The sequence below is a fragment of the Lagenorhynchus albirostris genome, chromosome 7 (genome assembly GCF_949774975.1).
Source record: "Lagenorhynchus albirostris chromosome 7, mLagAlb1.1, whole genome shotgun sequence".
NCBI lineage: Eukaryota > Metazoa > Chordata > Mammalia > Artiodactyla > Delphinidae > Lagenorhynchus > Lagenorhynchus albirostris.
Window position 1 is genome coordinate 50,439,040 of NC_083101.1, and position 19,857 is coordinate 50,458,896.

Sequence of the window (19,857 nt, forward strand, 5' to 3'; positions counted from 1 at the left end):
AATCAATAAAATTAGAAATGAAAAATGACAAGTTACAATGGACAATGCAGAAATAGAAAGCATCCTAAGAGACTACTACAAGCAACTCTATACCAATAAAATGGACAACCTGGAAGAAACGGACAAATTCTTAGAAAGGTATAACCTTCCAAGACTGAACCAGGAAGAAATAGAAAATATGAACAGACCAATCACAAGTAATGAAACTGAAACTGTGATAAAAAATCTTCCAACACACAAAAGTCCAGGACCAGATGGCTTCACAGGTGAAGTCTATCAAACATTTAGAGAAGAGCTAACACCCATCCTTCTCAAACTCTTCCAAAAACTGCAGAGTAAGGAACACTCCCAACCTCATTCTCAAGGCCACCATCACCCTGACACCAAAACCAGACAAAGATACTACAAAAAAAGAAAATTAGGGCTTCCCTGATGGCACAGTGGTTGAGAGTCTGCCTGCCGATACAGGGGACATGGGTTCGTGCCCCGATCTGGGAAGATCCCACATGCCGCAGAGCGGCTGGGCCTGTGAGCCATGGCCGTTGAGCCTGTGTGTCCGGAGCCTGTGCTCTGCAATGGGAGAGGCCACAACAGTGAGAGGCCCGCGTACCACAAAAAAAAAAAAAAAAGAAAATTACATACCAATATCACTGATGAATATACATGCAAAAATCCTCAACAAAATACTAGCAAACAGAATCCAACAATACATGAAAAGGATCATACACCATGATCAAGTGGGACTTATTCCAGGGATGCATGGATTCTCAATATATGCAATCAATCAATGTGATACACCATATTAACAAATTGAAGAATGAAAACCATATGATCGTCTAAATAGATACAGAAAAAGCTTCTGACAAAATTCAACACTGATTTATGATAAACACTCTCCAGAAAATGGGCATAGAGGGAACGTACCTCAATATACTAAAGGCCATATATGACAAACCCACAGCTAACATCATTCTCAATGGTGAAAAACTGAAAGCATTTCCTCTCAGATCAGGAACAAGACAAGGATGTCCACTCTCGCCACTATTATTCAACATAGTTTTGGAAGTCCTAGCCATGGCAATCAGAGAAGAAAAAGAAATAAAAGGAATACAAATTGGAAAAGAAGAAGTAAAATTGTCACTGTTCGCAGATGACATGATACTATGCATAGATAATCCTAAAGATGCCACAAGAAAACTACTAGAGCTAATCAATGAATTTGATAAAGCTGCAAGGTACAAAATTAATGCACAGAAATCTCTTGCATTCCTATACACTAACAATGAAAGATCAGAATGAGAGATTAAGGAAACAATCCAATTCACCATGGCAACAAAAAGAATAAAATACCTATAAATAAACCTACCTAAGGAGACAAAAGACCTGTCTGATGATGAAAGAAATCAAACATGACACAAATAGATGGAGAGATACACCATGTTCTTGGATTGGAAGAATCAATATTGTGAAAATGACTATACCTCCCAAAGCAATCTACAGATTCAACGCAATCCCTATCAAATTACCAGTGGCATTTTTTACAGAAGTAGAACAAAAAATCTTAAAATTTGTATGGAGACACAAAAGACCCCGAATAACCAAAGCAATCTTGAGGGAAAAAAACGGAGCTGGAAGAATCAGACTCCCTGACTTCAGATTATACTACAAAGCTACGGTAATCAAGACAATATGGTACTGGCACAAAAACAAATATAGATCAATGGAACAGGATAGAAAGCCCAGAGATAAACCCACACATCTATGGTCAACTAATATATGACAAAGGAGGCAAGGAAATAAAATGGAGAAACGACAGTCTCTTCAATAAGTGGTGCTGGGAAAACTGGACAGCTACATGTAAAAGAATGAAATCACAACATTCCCTAACACCATACACAAAAATAAACACAATATGGATTAAAGATGTAAATGTAAGACCAGGCACTATAAAACTCTTAGAGGAAAACACAGGAAGAACACTCTTTGACATAAATCACAGCAAGATCTTTTCTACCCACCTCCTAGAGTAATGGAAAAAAACCCAAAAAACATATGGGACTTAATGAAACTTAAAAGCTTTTGCACAGCAAAGGAAACCATAAACAGGACAAAAAGACAACCCTCAGAATGGGTGAAAATATTTGCAAATGAATCAATGGACAAAGAATTACTCTCCAAAATATATAAACAGGTCATGCAGCTCAATATTAAAAAAACAAACAACCCAATTAAAAAATGGGCAGAAGACCTAAATAGACATTTATCCAAAGAAGACATACAGATGGCCAAGAGGCACATGAAAAGCTGCTCAACATCACTAATTATTAGAGAAATGCAAATCAAAACTACAATAAGGTATTACCTCACACCAGTTAGAATGGGCATCATCAGAAAATCTACAAACAACAAATGCTGGAGAGGGTGTGGAGAAAAGGGAACCCTCTTGCACTGTTGGTGGGAATGTAAATTGATACAGCCAGTATGGAGGGTCCTTAAAAAACTAAAAATAGAATTACCATATGACCCAGCAATCCCACTACTGGGCATATTCCCAGAGAAAACCATAGTTCAAAAAGACACATGCACCCCAATGTTCACTGCAGCACTATTTACAATAGCCAGGTCATGGAAGCAACCTAAATGCCCATCGAGAGATGAATGGATAAAGAAGAAGTGGTACATATATACAATGGAATATTACTCAGCCATAGAAAGGAACGAAACTGGGTCATTTGTAGAGACGTAGATGGACCTAAAGACTGTCATACCGAGTGAAGTAAGTCAGAAAGAGAAAAACAAATATCATATATTAATGCATATATGTGGAATCTAGAGAAATGGTACAGATGAACTGGTTTGCAAGGCAGAAATAGAGACACAGATGTTGAGAAAAAATGTATGGACACCAAGGGGGGAAAGAGGGCGGGGGGTGGTGGTGGATGAACTGGGAGATTGGGATTCACATATATATACACTAACATATGTAAACTAGACAACATAATAAATAAGTAAGTAAGTAAATAAATAAATAAATAAATTGTATAGCACTCTAGAAAAAAAAAATTCTAGGTTCACAACATGCTTTTCTTTGGCTTGCATTCCTTTGGAAGAACACCCACTTGATTGTGACAAAGGCTGCTGGTGGGCCAGCTCAGTGGTGTGTAGCTGGCGTGGTTTTCTGATGTTCAGCCCAGAGCCCACTTCCCAAGCCTTTTTAAAGACTTTGTGAATTCCCTGTAACAAATCCCTTTCTGCTTAAGATAGAGTGGTTTCTTGTTTTTGCAACTGAACCCGGATGGATAGCTAAATATAAGATATCAAATCGCAATTTGGAGATACAATGCCACAGAAGATTTATTTCAAACAATTCTCTTCAAAAAAAAAAAAAGGGGGGGCAGAAATATCATAGATAACACTGATGCTTTTCCCATCTAAATATACATGTTAACCACTGTCAGCATAAATAAAAGTACCAAGAGTTATACCACAGCCCTGGAGCATGCAGAGGTAGCTTGCTCCCAAGCTGGCCAGAAAGGATTGGGAGTCAGAAGGAACTCTGATTCAGATCCTGAAGGAACCTTATGAATACCCAAGAGTTGAATACCTCTGGCCAAGAGACTGAATACTTAGTCAAAACCACTGCCACCAAAAACAAACAAACAAAACTCTTTTATTTTTGTGCTGAAAATTCTAGTAAATAATTTATTACATATCCAACTATCTGCCCTGATAATGAGAACAGTAGCAAATGGTAAGAAACCACCGCAGCTTCACATGAGAATTGTTTTTGACCTTGCAAAGCATTTCCTGCAACTTTCCAGCCATCTTTCGAGCTGCTATTTATATTTGAGAGCAAAACAACCGCCTTCAGCTGTACCGTACAGATAGGAAAAACTGTTGCTTGACAAATTTACATAACAAACTTGAACATTCAAGGTACACATTCGTTTTAGGTATAAGTCACGTTAAATTCTTCTAATTTGAGGAAGCTAACCAAATTACTTTTACAGTTCAGGGGAGTTGAATAATTTACAATGGAGCCTTATTTGTTGGTCCTACAGCAGAGCTATCCAAACAGAAGCCCAGCCAAGATTTGTGATTCACCTTGTCATTTGCTCCTTTTCTCTAGACCTAGATGGGCTGTCTCACCTGCTACCACCTAACCTGTATCTAGCCAAGAGAGAAGGGAACAGCAACAAAGAGAGAATTTCTAGAACCTCCAACTACCAAAACTTAACTTGCCAAAAGACCAAGCTAGAATTTATAAATATGCACACATTAAAAATGAATCTCCCATATTGAGTCCTCTTTCTGGAAGTGAACCAAGTTGCTAGGGTGGAGGGGGAAATGACTTACAGTATAAAAAACATTTCACCTGCACAAATTTGATCTTGATTCTTGAGAGCTGAATTATGACAAGAACCAGTTCAACATTTAACAGATAATTTTTGACAACGTATACATAGTTATCCCTGACCTGTAACTGAAGCTAGTTACGAAAGTACATATATAAACAGAAAAAATAGCTAATCCCACAACGTTGTGACCTCTTTGTAGAGGTACTTTCTATTACGAGAACCAATGTTTGAGAATATTTTGTTAAAAAAATAATAATAACAAATTAACTTTCTATCTAAGAAACTTCAGTACCCCTCCCCAATATTCAAATTCACTTTAAATGTTTGAGAGTCCCTGTATTAGTTTCCTATTGCTGCTGTGACAAACTGTCATAAGCTTAATGTCTTAAAATAAGACCAATTTATTATTTTATAGCTCTGGCAGTTAGGAGTCCTATATTCAAGAGGTTGGAAGAACTGTGTTCCTTTGTGGATGCTCTAAGGGAGAATCTGTTTCCTTGCCTGTTTTGGCATTTAGACTCTGCCTGCATTCCTTGACTCATGCCCCGCCCTCCACCTTCAAAGCCAACAGTGTAGCATCTTCAAATCTTTTCTCTCTCTGACCTCTGCTTCTGCCATCACATCTCCTTCTCTGACTCTAATCTTCCTGACTTCCTCTGACAAGGACCCTGTGATTACATTGGGCCTATCTGCATAATTCAGGATACTCCTCCCATCTCCAGACCTTTAACTCAGTCATAATGGCAAAGCCCCTTTTGCGACAGCCTCTTCAATAAGTGGTACTGGGAAAACTGGACAGCTACATGTAAAAGAATGAAATTAGAACACTCCCTAACACCATACACGAAAATAAACTCAAAATGGATTAAAGACCTAAGTGTAATGCCAGACACTATAAAACTATTAGAGGAAAACATAGGCAGAACACACTGTGACATAAATCACAGCAAGATCCTTTTTGACCCACTTCCTAGAGAAATGGAAATAAAAACAAAAATAAACAAATGGGACCTAATGAAACTTAAAAGCTTTTGCACAGCAAAGGAAACCATAAACAAGACAAAAAGACAACACTCAGAATGGGAGAAAATAGTTGCCAATGAAGCAACTGACAAAGGATTAATCTCCAAAATTTATAAGCAACTCATGCAGCTCAATAACAAAAAAACAAACAACCCAATCCAAAAATGGGCAGAAGACCTAAATAGACATTTCTTCAAAGAAGATATACAGATTGCCAACAAACACATGAAAGGATGTTCAACATCACTAATCATTAGAGAAATGCAAATCAAAACTACAATGAGGTATCACCTCACACCAGTCAGAATGGCCATCATCAGAAAATCTATAAAGAGTAAATGCTGGAGAGGGTGTGCAGAAAAGGGAACCCTCTTGCACTGTTGGTGGGAATGGAAATTGATACAGCCACTATGGAGAACAGTATGGAGTTGCCTTAAAAAGCTAAAAACAGAACTACCATATGACCCAGCAATCCCACTACTGGGCATATACCCTGAGAAAACCATAATTCAAAAAGAGTCATGTACCAAAATGTTCATTGCAGCTCTATTTACAATAGCCAGGACATGGAAACAACCTAAGTGTCCATCGACAAATGAATGGATAAAGAAGATGTGGCACGTATATACAATGGAATATTACTCAGCCACAAAAAGAAACGCAACTGAGTTATTTGTAGTGAGGTGGATGGACCTAGAGTCTGTCATACAGAGTGAAGTAAGTCAGAAAGAGAAAAACAAATACCGTATGCTAACACATATATATGGAATCTAAAAAAAAAAAAAAATATGGTTCTGAAGAACCCAGGAGCAGGACAGGAATAAAGACGCAGATGTAGAGAATGGACTTGAGGACACAGGGAGGGGGAAGGGTAAGCTGGGACAAAGTGAGAGAGTGGCATGGACATATATACACTACCAAATGTAAAACAGATAGCTAGTGGGAAGCAGCCACATAGCACAGGAGATCAGCTCGGTGCTTTGTGACCACCTAGAGGGATGGGATAGGGAGGGTGGGAGGGAGGGAGGCACGAGAGGGAGGGGATATGGGGATATATGTATACGTACAGCTGATTCACTTTGATATGCAGCAGAAACTAACACAACATTGCAAAGCAATTATACTTCAATAAAGATGTTAAAAAAATTTAAAAAAAAAAGCCCCTTTTGCTCTATAAGGTAACAGCGTCACAGATACCAGGGATTAGGGTGTGCACAATCTGCGGGGGCTGTTATTCTATCTGTCAGTAGTTACTAAGGTCACTCATACGGAAAGAAAATATTCAGATACTTTGTAGCTATTTGTGTAAACATTAACCAGGAGTGCTTGCTTAAAAAATCCACTCATACGATTATTAAAATAAAAATGATGAAAGATTCATCTTCTTCCACAAAGTACATAGTTTCTACAGGACATAATGATTAACCGTACAGAAAAATCAGGAGGGTTTTCCCTGCTGTCACAGTAAATATCCAGCATTTTCTCTCTTTCTCTTACAGGGCAGGAGACGGTCCCATCCTGGTTGTTAGGGATGACGTGTTCTCATTCAGAGATACTGACTAGCTGTGATGTTAGTGTGGTAATAGCCGACTGGTAGTTTGATTGCACTAAATATTACCTGCTTGAATAAGGCGTGGTCCTGTCGTGTGGATAATGTTCATTGACGTACAAGGAAGAAGATGAAATTGTGGTCGCCAAGGAAGCAGCTTCAAACAGCGATGGAGTGCTAGGCACCAGGTCTGGCCTGTGTCGGGATCCCAATGCTGGGTGACAAAAAGCAAACAAACACTCATGAATCTCGGTAAGAAATGCTGCTTTAGTGTATATAATAATTTAAATGAGTCAAAGGCATTCATTCTACATACCAGGCTGCAAATTAAATTAGGAAATAACTGTGCTCTTCTGAACTACAGCAGAAATGTAAAATAGCTTCTTGCAAACAGGTAAAACAGAAAGGAAACCGCATTAATTTACAAAATGGCTTATGGAAATGCCATTATGAATGTTCTTTTAAAAACCTAATAAAGTGATTTACTGTTTCTCGAAAGATGACATAAAAAGCTCCTAGGAGCTTAAGGAGATAATTCAACAGAGATTAAAAGGATGATTGGCAAATGTATAAACAGACAGTGAACTTGCTTTCCTCTCCCGAGGCTATGCCCATATCTGTGATTCTCAGTGCAGATCTAAGAACACACACTTGTTAACAGCCAAGAAACAAATGCTTCACAGACTAACAGCCAGCTATACCTTAACCCTATTTGAGCCCATATACATCTTTGAATATTATCCACAGCTCTTCTTGACATTATATTCTAAAAGCAAGGCTGCCTTTTTAAAAATGAGAAAACTCTTATTTTTCTTTAAAATGTAGGTACCTATGAAAATACTTATGCAAGAGCCGTCCCTCATCAGGAAAGTGGAAAAGTCAAGGCTGAGCAGTGACTCTGCCTACTCTCTCTATGTGGATTTTTTTTTTGAGTGTTGAATCTGGATCTTTTTTTTTTTTTTCTGGATCATTTTTAATCATCTTATCCTAAACTTTGGACAAATTCACATTCATTATTGGTCAACTTGTCAGAGATAGTATTTTGTTTAAAGGTCCAGCCACACAGAACAGAGCTCCTTTAAAAAGAGACATGCACGTTCCCAGAGATAGAACACTGTGGATGAATCCTGTCTTTAAAGTTCTATAGTTGGGCTCAAGCTGATTTATTTTTCACCAGTGGAGATATTATATAATTTTATGGAACTATAGCTGACCTATAACAATGTATTAGTTTTACGGTATACAACTTAGTGATTAGACTTATGTATATATTGTGAACTGATCATCACAGTAAGTTGAATTAACGTCCTATCACCACAGTTACAGCATTTTTCTCTGGTGATGAGCATTTTTAAGATCTCCCCTCTTAGCAACTTTCAAATATGCCATACAGTATTATTAGCTCGTGTCACCACGCTGTACTGTGGATTCTATTTAATCACTTCCCCAAACTAAACTAAAACAGATGATAATAAATACAATATAACCTTACGGTGTTTCTTGTATTCCTTTATAGGCACAATAGGCTCAAAATTATGTACTGTCAGGAAGTGAACGAATGGAAATTGATCCTAATAGGCACTATCATGTGAGTGTGAGGTTTGGATTTTGGACTTGGAGGGATATAGATGGAGAGGTGGGGCGAGGCATGGAGGGAGAAGGGGGTAAGCACAGAAGGCCTGGACTCTGGACTAGGAATCCAGACACACATTAAAATGTATGAGATGCTGCAGCTCTGCATCCGATTCAGATCAAAATAAAGAACTGCCATGATGAATAACAGATGATAATCATATGAAAACACAAGTGACAACATGCTCAACATGCAAAAATCAGAAAGGCTTCAATATGACAGTTGGCTAGCCATCTTCAATATACTTGATCCCCCCCCGCCAAAAAATATATATACTTGATCCCACCTTCTCATTAAATACAGAGAAAAATATGAAAACTCTCAGTAACATAGAAAACTGAATCTGAAAAATAACCTCACATCAGATTCCAATCAATCACTACTAAATATAAGGCAGATAGAGCTAGACTGAGAACAACTAATGCAGACTCAGGTCTTGGGCATCCTCAGCCTGATTTCATAAACCAGAGGCTCGCTGAGGGACAGAATACAGAAAAACACTACCTGTCCAGTGACTCGGGCCCAGGTCAGACAGCACCCAGACACTGGGTAGCTGACCCTTAGGAGCAGTTCTTTGAAGTAGAGAACTGTTCCCTTATGTGCCCATACTCTTCAGTTTTTTAAAATAACTAGTGTGGTGGGCAGAATCCTAGGATGACTCTCAATGACCTGCACCCTTGTATAATCTCCCTTTGAGTGTGGGTGGAAGCTGTGAGAAGGATGAGGTATTACTCCTGTGATTATTTTATCTTACGTGGCAAAAGGAAGCTTGCAGATGTAATTAAGGCTGCTAATCAGTTAACTGTGAGTTAGTCAAAGGGAAGATTATTCAGGTGAGCCTGGGCTAGTCATGTGAGCCCTTTAAATTTGTGTCTAGAGGTCAGAGATGGTAATGGCAGAGATTCCAAGTGTAAGGGGGATTGACCTGCAAGAAATTCCCCGTCTGAAGATGGAGGGGGGCTGCATGGAAAGGAATGAGGATGCTCTCTAGGGGCTGAGCCTGGCCCACAGCTGTTAGACAGCAATGACATGGGACTTCAGCTCTACAACTGCAAGGAAGTGAATTCTGCCAACATCAGGATGAGCTTGGAGGAGGATTCTTCTCCAGAAACTCCAGATGAGAACTCAGCCAGCTGACACCTTGATCCCAGTTTTTGAGACCCTGAAAAGCTGTGTCAGAGAACGCAGGTAAGCCTTGCTAGTCTTCTGACTTATAGAACCGTGAGCTAATAAATGGAGGTTATAATAAGCTGCTAACTAACTTTCTGGTAATTTGTCACATGGCAAAAGGAAACTAATACAACCCAGACATACTGAGAATGATAGAAAACAAATGGTTAAAAACTGGAGGGAAATTTGGTAATAACTTGGTGCATTACGAAAGGGGAAGTCCCCAAGTATAGAGCATTATAGAAAGGCCGAACCTTGCAGCAAACTTTGTAGATGCAGAGAATTGTCAAGATAAACTCATTTAAAAATAGTACGTTAACAGTTTCAAAGAATATGTTCAATAGGTTTTTCTTCAACCTTCAGAGACTTTTTCTGGTGAAGTACCTTTAGATCTAAAGCAATGAGTCCAATAGTTCAGTTGAAAAAAGCATAATTTGTGCACTGCTTCTTATGTTTCCAGACTTTCTAGATGCTGTGTAGTGTATTTATTATACTTAACCCTAAGATTAACAACTGGACTCATGGCTTCAACTTTAGAAGCAATATATACATTTTTACTGAGGTATAGCTGAGAAGTCATATTGAGCACACTATTTGAAAGTTTAACTATCACAGTTTAAAAATAAGTTTATCCTAGAAAATTAGACAGTGTGGTAGGGAGATGCCAATGCAGGGAAGTTTAGGGAAAGAGGTGGATGCCTGTCAGAAACTGGAGCCATCACTCAGAGAGAGGAGCAAGGGCAATTCAGTAACTCCAGCTGAAATCACCAAATCTGCATAAAAGTTGGTTTATAAGCTGAGAAAGAAACCCAACATGACAGATATGGAAAAGTGCTGCAGAAGGGAAAAGGATGAACACGCTATTCTGAAGACTGAGGAAAAGAAAAATCCCAGAAGAGATCTAATCTTCTACAGGAAATAAAAGAAATTTTCGGGAGATGTTGGCATTCCCAAAAGAATATACTGATAATAAAATCTAAAATGTCACTTCCTCTTATAGGATTAGAAGAGGAAATCCAAATGATCAACTCGATAGAGGAAAATATTTGATAAAATGCAACACTCATTCCTGATAAAAACTTTAGAAACTAGGAATAAAAAGAAACTTTCTTGACTTGATTCTGGGCATCAAATACAGCAAAATTCTTTCTCAGCAGTGAAACACGAGAAGCATTCCCTTTAAAATCAGGATGAGGCAAGGCTGCCCACAATCACTACTTCTATTCATCATTCTACCAGAAGTCCTAGTTAGCAAGTAAGAAAGACAGAAAAAAAGATGTGAGATCTATGCAGTAGCAACAAACAGCCAGAAAAAACAAACCTTAAAAATATACTACCTGCGGAGAGACCTTCAAGATGGCGGAGGAGTAAAACATGGAGATCACCTTCCTCCCCACAAATACATCAGAAACACTTCTACACGTGGAACGACTCCTACGAACACCTACTGAATGCTGGCAGAAGACCTCAGACCTCCCAAAAGGCAAGAAACTCCCCATGTACCTGGGTAGGGCTAAAGAAAAAAGGAAAAACACAGACAAAAGAATAGGGACGGGACCTGCACCAGTGGGAGGGAGCTGTGCAGGAGGAAAGGTTCCCGCACACTAGGAAGCCCCTTCGCGGGCGGAGACTGCGGGTGGCGGAGGGGGGAAGCTTCGGGGCCGCGGAGGAGAGCGCAGCAACAGGGGTGCGGAGGGCAAAGTGGAGAGATTCCCGCACAGAGGACGGGTGCCGACCAGCACTCACCAGCCCGGGAGGCTTGTCTGCTCACCCGCCGGGGTGGGCGGGGCTGGGAGCTGAGGCTCGGGCTTCGGTCACAGCGCAGGGAGAGGACTGGGGTTGGCGGCGCGAACACAGCTTGCAGGGGGTTAGTGCGCCATGGCTAGCCGGGAGGGAGTCTGGGAAAAAGTCTGGACCTGCCGAAGAGGCAAGAGACCATTGTTTCGGGGTGCGCGAGAAGAGGGGATTCAGAGCACCACCTAAACGAGCTCCAGAGACGGGCACGAGCCATAGCTATCAGCGTGGACCCCAGAGACGGGCATGACACGCTAAGGCTAATACTGGAGCCACCAAGAAGCCTGTGTGCGAGCACAGGTCACTATCCACACCTCTCCTCCTGGGAGCCTGTGCAGCCCGCCACTGCCAGGGTCCCATGATCCAGGGACAACTTCCCCGGGAGAACACATGGTGAGCCTCAGGCTGTTGAAATGTCATGCCGGTCTCTGCCGCCGCAGGCTCGCCCTGCATCTGTACCCCTCACGCCGACCTGAGTGAGCCGGAGCCCCCAAATCAGCTGCTCCTTTAACCCCGCCCTGTCTGAGTGAAGAACAGACGCCCTCAGGCAACCTACACGCAGAGGCGGGCCCAAATCCAAAGCTGAACCCCAGGAGTTGTGCGAAGAAGGAAGAGAAAGAGAAATTTCCCCAGCAGTTTCAGGAGCAGTGGATTAAATCTCCAAAATCAACTTGATGTACCCTGCATCACTGGAATACCTGAATAGACAATGAACCATCCCAAAATCAAGGCAGTGGACTTTGGGAGCAACTGTAGACTTGGGGTTTGCTTTCTGCAACTAATTTGTTTCTGGTTTTATGTTTATCTTAGTTTAGTATTTAGAGTTTATTATCACTGATAGTTTTTTTTATTGATTCGGTTGCTCTCATCCTTTTTCTTCTTAATATAGATACATATATATTTTTCCTTTTTCTCTTTCTGTGAGTGTGTATGTGTATGCTTCTTTCTGTGATTTTGTCTGTACAGCTTTGCTTTTACCATTTGTCCTACGGTTCTGTCTTTTTATTTTTTTAAGTATACTTTTTAGCACTTGTTATCATTGGTGGATTTGTTTTCGGTTTGGTTGCTCCTTCTTTATTTATTTTCTTTTTTTATTACTGTTTAATTTTTAATAATTTTTAAATTTTAATAATTTTATTTATTATTTTTTATTTCTTTCTTTTCTTCTCCCTTTTCTTCTGAGCCGTGTGGCTGACAGGGTCTTGGTGCTCCAGCCGGATATCAGGCCTGTGCCTCTGAGGTGGGAGAGCCGAGTTCAGGACACTGGTCCACCAGTGACCTCCCTGCTGTACGTAGTATCAAGCAGCGAAAGCTCTCCCAGATATCTCCATCTCAACGCTAAGACCCAGCTCCACTCGTTGACCAGCAAGCTACAGTGATGGACACCCTATGCCAACCTAGCAAGACAGGAACACAACTCCACCCATTAGCAGAGAGGATGCCTAAAATCATAATAAGATCACAGACACCCCAAAACACACCACTGGATGTGGTCCTGCCCACCAGAAAGACAAGATCCAGCCTCATCCACCAGAACACAAGGACTAGCCCCACCACCAGGAAGCCTACACAACCCACTGAACCAACCTTAGTCACTGGGGACAGACACCAAAAACAACGGGAACTACGAACCTGCAGCCTGTGAAAAGGAGACCCCAAACAAAGTAAGTGAAACAAAATGAGAAGACAGAGAAACACATAGCAGATGAAAGAGTAAGGTAAAAACCCACCAGACCAAACAAATAAAGAGGAAATAGGCAGTCTACCTGAAAAAGAATTCAGACTAATGACAGTAAAGATGATCCAAAATCTTGGAAATAGAATAGAGAAAATACAAGAAACATTTAACAAGGGTCTAGAAGAACTAAAGAGCAAACAAATAATGATGCACAACACAATAAATGAAATTAAAAATTCTCTGGAAGGGATCAATAGCAGAATAACTGAAGCAGAAGAACGGATAAATGACCTGGAAGATAAAATAGTGGAGATAACTACTGAAGAGCAGAATAAAGAAAAAAGAATTGAGGACAGTCTCAGAGACCTCTGGGACAACATTAAACACACCAACATTCGAATTATAGGGGTCTCAGAAGAAGAAGAGAAAAAGAAAGGGACTGAGAAAATATTTGAAGAGGTTATAGTTGAAAACTTCCCTAATATGGGAAAGGAAATACTTAAACAAGTCCAGGTAGCACAGAGAGTCCCATACAGGATAAATCCAAGAAGAAACATGCCAAGATACATATTAATCTAACTTTCAAAAATTAAATACAAAGAAAAAAATTAAAAGCAGCAAGGGAAAAACAACAAATAACATACAAAGGAATCCCCATAAGGTAACAGCTGATCTTTCAGCAGAAACTCTGCAAGACAGAAGGGAGTGGCAGGTCATATTTAAAGTGATGAAAGGGAAAAACCAACAACCAAGATTACTCTACCCAGCAAGCATCTCATTCAGATTTGACAGAGAAATTAAAACCTTTACAGACAAGCAAAAGCTAAGAGAATTCAGCACTACCAAACCAGCTTTACCACAAAGGCTACAGGAACTTCTCTAGGCAGGAAACCAAGAGAAGGAAAAGACCTACAATAACAAACCCAAAACAATTCAGAAAATGGTAATAGGAACATACATATCAATAATTACCTTAAATGTAAATGGATTAAATGCTCCAACCAAGACATAGACTGGATGAATGGATACAAAAACAAGACCCGTACATATGAAAGAGACCCACTTCAGGCCTAGGGACACATTCAGACTGAAAGTGAAGGGACAGAAAAAGATATTCCATGCAAGTGGAAATCAAAAGAAGCTGGATTAGCAATTCTCATATCAGACAATATAGACTTTAAAATAAAGACTATTACAAGAGACAAAAAAGGCCACTACATCATGATCAAGGGATCAATCCAAGAAGAAGATATAACAATTGTAAATATTTATGCAGCCAACATAGGAGCACCTCAATACATAAGGCAAATGCTAACAGCCATAAAAGCAGAAATCAACAATAACACAATCATAGTAGGGGACTTTAACACTCCATTTTCACCAATGGACAGATCATCCCAAATGAAAATAACGAAACACAAGCTTTAAATGACACATTAAACAAAATGGACTTAACTGATATTAATAGGACATTCCATCCAAAAACAAAAGAATGCACTTTCTTTTACTTTTTTCTTTTTAACATCTTTATTGGAGTATAATTGCTTTACAATCATGTGTTAGTTTCTGCTTTATAACAAAGTGAATCAGCTATACATATACATATATCCTCATATCTCCTCCCCCTTGAGTCTCCCTCCCACCCTCCCTATCCCACCCCTGTGCTCACAAAGCACCGAGCTGATCTCCCTGTGCTATGCAGCTTCTTCCCACTAGCTATCTATTTTACATTTGTTAGTATATATAAGTCCATGCCACTCTCTCACTTCGTCCCAGCTTACCCTTCCTCCTCCCCATCTCCTCAAGTCCATTCCCTACACAGAATACACTTTCTTCTCAAGTGCTCACGGAACATTCTCCAGGATAGATCATATCTTGGGTCACAAATCAAGCCTTGGTAAATTCAAGAAAATTGAAATCGTATCAAGAATCTTTTCTGACCACAACACTATGAGACTAGATAGCAATTACAGGAAAAAAATGTGTAAAAAATACAAACACATGGATGCTAAACAGTATACTACTAAATAACCAAGAGATCACTGAAGATATCATAGAGGAAATCACAAAATACCTAGAAACAAATGACAATGAAAACACAACGACCCAAAACCTATGGGATGCAGCAAAAGCAGTTCTAAGAGGGAAGTTTATAGCAATATAATCTTACCTCAGGAAACAAGAAACATCTCAAATAAACAACCTAACCTTACACCTAAAGCAATTAGAGAAAGTAGAATAAAAAAAAACCCCTAAGTTAGCAGAAGGAAAGAAAGCATAATGATCAGATCAGAAAAAAATGAAAAGAAAAGAAGGAAACAATAGCAAAGATCAATAAAACTAAAAGCTGGTTCTTTGAGAAGATAAACAAAATTGATAAACCATTAGCCAGACTCATCAAGAAAAAAAGGGAGAAGACTCAAATCAACAAAATTAGAAATGAAAAAGGAGAAGTAACAACTGACACTGCAGAAATACAAAGATCAGGGGAGATTACTACAAGCAACTATATGCCAATAAAAAGGACAACCTGGAAGAAATGGACAAATTCTTAGAAAGGCACAACCGTCTGAGACTGAACCAGGAAAAAAACAGAAAATATAAACAGACCCAATAACTGAAATTGACACTGTGATTAAAAATCTTCCAACAAACAAAAGCCTAGGACCAGATGGCTTCACAGGCGAATTCTATCAAACATTTAGAGAAGAGCTAACACCTAGCCTTCTCAAACTCTTCCAAAATATAGCAGAGGAAGGAACCCTCCCAAACTCATTCTACAAGGCCACCATCTGCCTGATACCAAAATCAGGCAAAGATGTCACAAAGAAAGAAAACTACAGGCCAATATCACTGATGAACATAGATGCAAAAATCCTCAACAAAATGCTAGCAAACAGAATCTAACAGCAGATTAAAAGGATCATACACCATGATCACGTGGGGTTTATCTCAGGAATGCAAGGATTCTTCAATATACGCAAATCAATCATGTGATAAACCATATTAACAAATTGAAGGAGAAACACCATATGATCAACTCAATAGATGCAGAGAAAGCTTTTGACAAAATTCAACACCCATTTATGATAAAAAACCTCCAGAAAGTAGGCATAGAGGGAACTTACCTGAACATAATAAAGGCCATATATGACAAACGCACAGCTAACATCGTTCTCAATGGTGAAAAACTGAATGGTGTAAAACTGAAATCATTTCCACTAAGATCAGGAACAAGACAAGGTTGTCCACTCTCACCACTACTATTCAACATAGTTTCAGAAGTTTTAGCAACAGCAATCAGAGACGAGAAAGAAATAAAAGGAATCCAAATCAGAAAAGAAGAAGTAAAGCTGTCACTGTTTGCAGATGACATGATACTATACATAGAGAATCCTAAAGATGCCACCGGAAAACTACTAGAGCTAATCAATGGATTTGGTAAAGTAGCAGGATACAAAATTAATGCACAGAAATCTCTTGCATTCCTATACACTAATGATGAAAAATCTGAAGGAGAAATTAAGGAAACACTCCCATTTACCATAGCAATGAAAAGAATAAAATACCTAGGAATAAACCTACCTAAGGAGACCAAAGACCTGTATGCAGAAAAATATAGGACACTGATGAAAGAAATTAAAGATGATACAAACAGATGGAGAGGTATACCATGTTCTTGGATCAGAAAAATCAACATTGTGAAAATCACTATACTACCCAAAGCAATCTACAGATTCAATGTGATCCCTATCAAACTATCAATGGCATTTTTCATAGAACTAGAACAACAAATTTCACAATTTGTATGGAAACACAAAAAACCCCGAATAGCCAAAGCAATCTTGAGAAAGAAAAATGGAGCTGGAGGAATCAGGCTCTTGGACTTCCGACTATACTACAAAGCTACAGTAATCAAGACAGTATGGTACTGGCACAAAAACAGAAATATAGATCAATGGAACAGGACAGAAAGCCCAGAGATAAACCCACGCACATATGGTCACCTTATTTTCCATAAAGATGGCAAGAATATACAATGGAGAGAAGACAGCTTCTTTAATAAGTGATGCTGGGAAAACTGGACACCTACATGTAAAAGAATGAAATCAGAACACTCCCTAACACCGTACACAAAAATAAACTCAAAATGGATTTAAAGACCTAAGTGTAAGGCCAGACTCTATAAAACTCTTAGAGGAAAACATAGGCAGAACACTCTATGACATAAATCAAAGCAAGATCCTTTTTGACCCACCTCCTAGAGAAATGGAAATAAAAAAACCCAAAAAAACAAATGGGACCTAATGAAACTTAAAAGCTCTTGCACAGCAAAGGAAACCATAAACAAGACAAAAAGACAACCCTCAGAATGGGAGAAAATATTTGCCAATGAAGCAACTGACAAAGGAGTAATCTCCAAAATTTACATGCAGCTCATGCAGCTCAATATCAAAGAAACAAACAACCCAATCCAAAAATGGGCAGAAGACCTAAATAGACATTTCTCCAAAGAAGATATACTGATTGCCAACAAACACATGAAAGAATGCTCAACATCACTAATCATTAAAGAAATGCAAATCAAAACTACAATGAGGTATCACCTCACACCAGTCAGAATGGCCATCATCAAAATGTCTTCAAACAATAAATGCTGGAAAGGATGTGGAGAAAAGGGAACCCTCTTGCACTGTTGGTGGGAATGTAAATTGATACAGCCACTATGGAGAACAGTATGGCAGTTCCTTAAAAAACTAAAAATAGAACTACCATACGACCCAGCAATCCCACTACTGGGCATATACCCTGAGGAAACCATAATTCAAAAAGAGTCATGTACCACAATGTTTATTGAAGCACTATTTACAATAGCCAGGACATGGAAGCAACCTAGGTGTCCATCAAAACATGAATGGATAAAGAAGATGTGGCACATATATACAATGGAATATTACTCAGCCATAAAAAGAAACAAAATTGTTATTTGTAGTGAGGTGGATGGAGCTAGTGTCTGTCATAAAGAGTGAAGTAAGTCAGAAAGAGAAAAACAAACACCATATGCTAACACATATATATAGAATCTAAGAAAAAAAAAGGTTCTGAAGAACCTAGGGGCAGGACAGGAATAAAGACGCAGACATAGAGAATGGACTTGAGGACACAGGGAGGGGCAAGGGTAAGCTGGGACAAAGTGAGAGAGTGGCATGGACATATATACACTACCAAATGTAAAATAGATAGCTAGTGGAAGCAGCCGCATAGCACAGGGAGATTAGCTCGGTTCTTTGTGACCACCTAGAGGGGTGGGATAGGGAAGGTGGGAGAGATACGCAAGAGGGAGGAGATATGGTGACATATGTATATGTATAGCTGATTCACTTTGTTATAAAGCAGACACTAACAGACCATTGTAAAGCAATTATACTCCAATAAAGATGTTAAAAAAAAAAAGGATGAGTGGAGTTTAAACCTAAACATTTCTGGGAAGGTGCCCTATTAAGCCATTCTTTAAATAATACTAATGCTGTATTGTATTCGTTTTCCAGAATGTTCTTTAATGCAAAAGTTTGATAGTGGTTGGATTGTCTCAGAATATGGTGCACCTGGATGGGGCAGCTTTGAATAGTCTCGAAAGGTGCCAACGTGGGAGGAGTTTTCCAGGGGTATTGGAAACAGATCCTATTAAATGCAACACTTATTGACCACCTACTTTGTGCCAGGTTCTATGCTGTATATTATCCACATGAATTATCAAAATATCCCCATGAAGAATGTAGCACAATCAGCCCCAGTTACTGATGCGGAAAGTGAGGCTCAGATATTAAGGGTCCACAGCTAGTTCCATAGCTAGGACTACTGGATCTTGGATTTGAAGCCAAATTTCAAGATCCTAAAACTGTGCCTGGCACATAGTAGGCACTCAATAAACGTATGTCAGATCATTCTAAGCCCAAGACTCCTTCCCCAGCACCAGAGAAAAAGAGAAAAGGATGGTGCTGAAGAGAAACTCTGCCAAAGGTCAACACTTGCGCGGGATTTTGGTGGCCTCCCCAAATCCCCAATTTAAGCAACACTGTTTGAGGCTATAGGAAGCTCAGCCTTAATCATTGCTTTGTCAGCTTCACGCATTATGGGTCCTTTGTGAAATAGAAATAGAGAACAGAGTTTCTCTCAGACACTCAAGTATCATTGAGATTCAGACACGCCCTTTTTTACTGAGTGCAGATTTAACTTCTGTAGTTCCCTGTTGCAGGCAGAAATTGAGCCAGAGCAAACGGGAGGCTTTCTTTCCAAAGGTCTGCCCAAATGGTGATCTGCCATCAGAGCCTTTGAAACAGATTTCTGATGGGCGGTTGATGAAATTAATTGAGGGTAACCTGCAAAGTTGATGCTCTTGGGAATGACTCTTTGTTTGGCCTTTTAGGTTGGTATTTGTCAGAAACCCCAGCCGCTCCATTAAATCATTTTTGTTATTAAAAAAAAAATATATATATATATATATACATACACATTACCTGAAAAGACAGAAAATATGTATCTATGTCTTTATGTCTATAACCATTTGAGAAATAAATCTAACAAAAGGTAGGAATATATGACTTGCCAGGAGAAAATATAAAACTTTTATTAAACTCATTAAAGAGGACCT

The 19,857-nt window shown here is 39.3% G+C and overlaps 1 protein-coding gene across 3 annotated transcripts in view; it reads right to left on the bottom strand.

Annotated features, from left to right (window-relative positions):
* The window catches only part of PIP5K1B (phosphatidylinositol-4-phosphate 5-kinase type 1 beta), a 328,239-nt gene that overhangs the window by 69,886 nt on the left and 238,496 nt on the right, over window positions 1-19,857 (bottom strand). For all 3 annotated transcript variants that reach the window (XM_060155008.1, XM_060155009.1, XM_060155006.1), the window contains one exon: window positions 7,000-7,144. In XM_060155008.1, the coding sequence (XP_060010991.1) occupies window positions 7,000-7,144 (145 nt within the window). The remainder of the gene's footprint in view (window positions 1-6,999; window positions 7,145-19,857) is intronic.